Source organism: Glycine max, chromosome 3, assembly GCF_000004515.6.
Source record: "Glycine max cultivar Williams 82 chromosome 3, Glycine_max_v4.0, whole genome shotgun sequence".
Taxonomy (NCBI): Eukaryota; Viridiplantae; Streptophyta; class Magnoliopsida; order Fabales; family Fabaceae; genus Glycine; species Glycine max.
Genome location: NC_016090.4, coordinates 39,775,178 through 39,780,788, shown reverse-complemented (window position 1 = coordinate 39,780,788; position 5,611 = coordinate 39,775,178). Strand labels below are relative to the sequence as shown.

Below are 5,611 nucleotides of genomic sequence, written 5' to 3'. Positions count from 1 at the left end.
ATTGATATATAGTTGACAGGAAATCAAGTTAAATTTATATTTCAAAAACTAATTAATACATGCATGTACAACTCTAGTTGACAGAGCATTTATTTACCATTCACTTTCAGAAGCCAAAAAAGACAACAATCTCACAGGAAACGTGTTGAAAAACAACGACCAACTATTCCCATATACTACATTGTTTTTCAAGTAAATAAATAAAATGTGATCACTCCCCATTTAATTTAAAATACAGTGTGGTTTTAATTAACTTACTAAAAATTTAGGGGTGATTTATCTTTATTTATTTTAAATATAATTTTACTTAAAAAGAACTATTTGCTGGTGCTTAAGATTTGTTCCCCTTCTTTGCTTACAAAAGGGATATAAAAAAATAATTACACTACGTTGTCGTTTGATATTGAAATCCCAACCTTATGGGATGAATCACTATCGTTGACCTTGTCGTGCTTTCCATGCACCTTATATACAGGAGCATCATCTACCGACGCTACATCATGTTGTTGAATAACCATAACTGATGACACCACATTTTCCGATGATGTTAAAACATCTCCAATGGGGCCTAACTCGGCGTGCTCTGCTTGTCTTTCTGCCAATCCAGCCACCATATTCGACGGAAATCGACCCTTTCCAACAATTATAAGATCATAATCTCCACTACTCCCTATTACTATTACTTCTTCCACAATGTTCTCACTAACCTTCTCAACATATTCCACCATTTCATTCGACTTGCTTCGAAAATTTCCCACGGCCTTCTCATCCAATTCCTGTAATTAATCAAATATAACGTTATTAAGTGCATTAAAAAAAAATCATATTGCATAAATAACAAGAGGTAGAAGCGGGAAGCCAGTAATCCTGCACATTAATTTATAAGAAAAAGAAAAACTTATTTAACAAATATGTAAATCAAATTTTAACAAATTGACTCTATTTTTTTTTTGTGAATAACAGATCGATTGACTCTATAATATACTATAAATTATACAACCAGTAAAAAGAACTTTAAATTTTCTAAAGAATGAATGCAATTACTTGTAGATTTGGATTCTTTCATGTTGTTAGTAACATAATATAGTCATAATAAGAAAAAGAGAAAGACAGGATTTCATTTTATCTCCAACTAATTATGAGTTATTCATCAATATGAGATTATCGAAAAGCATATTACTTGTGCCACTTACATAATTGGTAAAAATTAGAGCTTTACCTTTTCTTTCTGGTGGTTCATTTTAGCAGTGGAGAAGCTGTAACTCTTGTCACCATTTTCGTCATGTGAGAAGCTTAACACAGTGTCATTTCCATTCATCAGGTCATCCTTTTCAACAAACCTCACAACACGTACTTTAACTGCTGGGTGTTCAATCATTTTCTTCCCCAGCTCTAGGGCTTCACGATCATCGGGCCCACCAAAGAAGATGATGCATACGCGTTGGGCCACAATTGGGCTTGGAGTCTGAGGCAGATTGCCACATCCACGGTCCACAAGCACCGCCACCGAACAAGGCGCATTCTTAAGCACCCTTTGGTTCACCAGTCTCCATTCGTGGCCCACATTCTCCAACACACGACAGTTCTCATTATTATTATCCTCATCCATTTCCATCCTCCACTGTTTGTGAAACGGCAAGATGATCATGGTCACCCTCTTATCCTCCGCCACGTGGCAAATGTCCTCATTCATCGTGGAGAGAGAAGAGATGGCGGTGGTTGACCGGACTTTGACTTGGCCCAGTTGACCGTAGCCCTGAAACGCGCCAGCGAGGCGATCCTGCCACGTGTCACGGTGGGACCGGCTGAAGAAAGGGAAACCGTTCTTGTGTGCGCGTTGAACCATTGTGATGGAGGAAGAGCGCTCTGAGAGCTCAACGAGATGCACCATGAACAGCTTCAGAAGGGACTTGGCGGTGCTGCGAGATGATTCGATGAAACTGATTATGGAAGGGATGTTGTTTGGGCCGTGGATACATGCCAAGACTCGGAACTCATTTACCTTGGAACTCAAGGAATTAATGTCTCCTAGCTTCCGTTGGGTCTTCGCTGCTTTGTAGATGCTCATCACTATTGGAGTTGTCATGAAAGTGGTGAATAGAGCCATGAGTACTAAGATTGCGAACATTTCATCGTTCAAAACCTGTAAATTATGACCATCACATTAATATGAAAATGTTAATCAGAATTAAAAAAATATTAAAATACTGTTATTTATTATTTTTAATTCCTTAATCAATATTCTAAGAATACCTAAAATTCGTAATGTAAAAAGAAATAAGAATTATTCCATCTAAAGGAATCAAACTAAACAAGTCACGTGGTGGGCACCCTTCAAGAGGAGTAAATAACAAAAACATTAATTAACTTTAGCATCCCTAACTGATCACCGAATCATCGTCGCTTTTATGGAAAGCTAGGAGCGGCAAGGCTATGTATTTGTTTCATCAAAAGCAGATAATAATAATAATTGGACGGAATTACCGAGAAGATAGACTAGAAAAAGATTAAAATGGATCTGTTCACTATGCACAAGGAACTAAAATCATAAGAAAAAATGTTTGATAGACATTTAATATATTATTTAACACTTAAAGAGAGAAAAAAACTATAAATATAAAAAATTTATAATGCGACAGAGAAAAAATAAGAAATAAGAAATATTTAGCTGGTGTTTAAAAATTAAAATAAAAAATAATATTGTATCATTATTCAAATGATAATAACACGGCATTTCTACAATCCCTTTTTTCTTTCGGGCCGACATAGGATCAATAAAGTCTTACTTCACCAGATTATTGTTTCAGGAATCAACAAAGAAGATTTTTTATTTTTATGAACCAAAAAAATCAACAAAGAAGTTTGAACGGAAAAAGACATGCAATTGGACTGGTCAGCAGCAATTGGATCAAAGTTCTCATCTAATAATATGGCTTTGGCTATTTAACCAGTAATGGAAAACAAAGCTGTGACAAAAGCAAAAAAGTACATTTGGGTGTAAAGTGTGACCATGTTTTGCAAACTCACGTCTCGTAAAAAAAATAAAAAGAAATATTGTATCCCAAGTTATCGATTTCAATGAGATAATTTTCCTAATTTATTTTCTTAACTAATAAACCTAAGTATAGAAGGTCAAACAAATTGCTTGACAATTCAAAGAAAAGAAATTCATTACTCAACAAGTATCTAATAAGTTAATTTCCTACGTTCACATTCAACTACTAACCACTCCACGTATCTTTTTCATTTTTCCCGTTTTTGGCGCACGTCGTCAGTTTTGAACGCACGCCCACTAGAACAGCATCCACGTAAAGTTGAAATTGAGTTGAAAGAAAAATTAAAGCTATACATATATATATATATATACGGTACTTATCTCTGTTCATTTTTATTATTTAAAAAATAATTTATAAATGCTACGTAATTATTAATGTTAATTAATTATCGAAAGAATATACCGGAGGTAGAAAAGAAGATGAGCAAACAAGAAATAGTCTAATTTAACTAGATATATTGAATTTGAATTAATAAAAAGAAAGTGACCTTTTTCTCTTTGCCAATGTTGAGTACGATAAGCTCTACGAGTCCTTTGGTGTTCATGAGCACGGCAAGCGTGAGCGATTCTCTGGCGGGGATCATGCAAAACATGGCCACCACGAAAGTCCCTAGAATCTTCCCAGCACACGCCGTGAATATCACCAGACAAAGAAGCCCCCACGCCGCACCGCCACGAATCGTAGTTACATCAGTCTTCAACCCGCTAGAGGCAAAGTATAACGGCAGCAACAAGCCCAACACAAAATCCTCGATCCTCTCCATCAACCTCCTCGCGAAGCTCCCATTCTTCGGAACCGTTAACCCGAACACAAAAGCCCCGAATATAGAATGAATCCCTATAAGGTCAGTTACGAAACCGCACGCCAGCACCCCCGCCAACGTTAAACAGACATAAATCTCGTCAACGGCGTCGTTTTCGCCCTTACGAGAGACAACCTTCATCGCGGGTCGAATAACCACAATCATGAAGACGACGAACCCGAGGCCGGAGAGGAGAACCCAGACCGACACGAGGGGGCTCTTGTGTCCTCCGCCGTCTCCCGCGAGGGCTACGGCCAGGGCGAGTAGGATCCACGCGGCGACGTCGTTGAACGCCGCCGCGGCCATGGCGGTCTCTCCCACGCGCGTGGTGAGGAGCTTGAGCTCCGCTAGGATGCGCGCGAGCACAGGGAATGCGGTGATGGAAAGGGCGACTCCCATGAAGACGAGGAACTGCGGGAACCCGGCTTTGTCGGCGCCGTCCACGGTTTTGCGGAGGATGACGGCGACGCCGATGCCACATATGAAGGGGAGAGAGATCCCGACGGCGGCGATGCAGAATGCTTTTCGGCCGCTCCGGCGAATGGAGTGGAGATCAAGCTCCAGACCCACAAGGAAGAGGAAAAAAAGAAGGCCTATGCTGGCTACAGATTCAAGCGTGGGCATGCTCCATGAAGGGAATATACGGTGCAAATAACTTTTGTTTCTTCCCAACGCTGATGGGCCCAGCAAAACTCCACCCTGCTCAAAGTTAAGATTAACAATTTAAATTAATTAATTCCATCTCTGATTATAAGAAAATATATATTATCAAAGACTTACGACAATCTCAGCTATAACTTTGGGTTGTCGGAGAGGTTTGAGGAGGAAAGCGAGGGAGCGGCTGACGGCGAGGACCAAGATGGTTTGGACTATGAGGAGTGGGAAGGCATAGTCCAAAGGGTTGTCGCCTTGCCACACTCCGTTTGAGGATGCTTTGATAGATGTTATGTTCAACGCCATATGCATGGTTGTTCTTGTGATGTTTTGAGTCAACAAAGTGTCGCTGCTTGGGTCTGTATTTATAGATGGAAAAACATAGCTGACGGGTTTTAATTAAAATTCGCGGCTGCTGAGGCTACGTGCGCCTCTATCCCTCTCTTTGTTATCTCATCTTTTTTAACGCTACCTTTGCGTGGCGCTAATCGCAAATTTCAAATTCAACTCCTAATATATGATTGTGGGTTTCTTAATTTATATATGAACTTCTTATCAAATTAAAGTGTCGGTTGAAATCTGAGTGATGAATAATCAGTTGCGTGAAACAGCTAACGACTACCTCAATGCTTTTCTTCAGATGATTGGCTTGACGATGAGACTTTGTTTCTTTATGTGAGTTCTTAATTTACTCTAGAGAATTTTCTGATATTACTGTGGCAATTGTGAGTTGTGAGTTGCTCTTGAGTGAAATACAATATAAGGTATTGTAGTAAATGGTTGGAATGTAAAAAAAGACTTGAACAAATGAATTCAAAATGGATATATTTATACGTTCAAGAAATAGTTAATTAAATAAATTATATTTCATATTTAATTCAAAACTAATTTGTCTTCTGCAACACTCTTCATGTCTTTTGAAAAAATAATACGTATTATAATTTCAAATGTCCAAAATTAACTATTAACTATTAAAACACTAAAAGTTTGAGAGACTCATTAATTACCCATACTCATAGAAAAGTTTTTTTGTATTTAACTTGAAAAAAAAATATAATATATTTTTACTGTCTAAAAAAGGAGGTATAAAATATATTCT

The 5,611-nt window shown here is 38.1% G+C and overlaps 1 protein-coding gene across 1 annotated transcript; it reads right to left on the bottom strand.

Moving 5' to 3' along the window:
* Nucleotides 1-325: 325 nt before the first annotated feature.
* Nucleotides 326-5,153, bottom strand: LOC100798644 (cation/H(+) antiporter 20). The gene is made up of 4 exons (XM_003520580.5): nucleotides 4,639-5,153; nucleotides 3,544-4,557; nucleotides 1,220-2,143; nucleotides 326-776 (listed from the first exon to the last, which is right to left on the bottom strand). Exons 1-4 carry the CDS (start codon nucleotides 4,822-4,824, stop codon nucleotides 381-383), a joined length of 2,520 nt encoding a protein of 839 aa, XP_003520628.2. The 5' UTR covers nucleotides 4,825-5,153; the 3' UTR covers nucleotides 326-380.
* Nucleotides 5,154-5,611: the final 458 nt, after the last annotated feature.

Bases quoted from the DNA above. Each gene is read 5' to 3' on its own strand.
- LOC100798644 (XM_003520580.5), bottom strand. From the start codon at position 4,824: ATGCATATGGCGTTGAACATAACATCTATCAAAGCATCCTCAAACGGA. The intron at 4,558-4,638 runs GTAAGTCTTTGA...AACTTTGAGCAG, and splicing joins AAGTTATAGCTGAGATTGTC to GGTGGAGTTTTGCTGGGCCC. The intron at 2,144-3,543 runs GTCACTTTCTTT...CATAATTTACAG, and splicing joins ACATTGGCAAAGAGAAAAAG to GTTTTGAACGATGAAATGTT.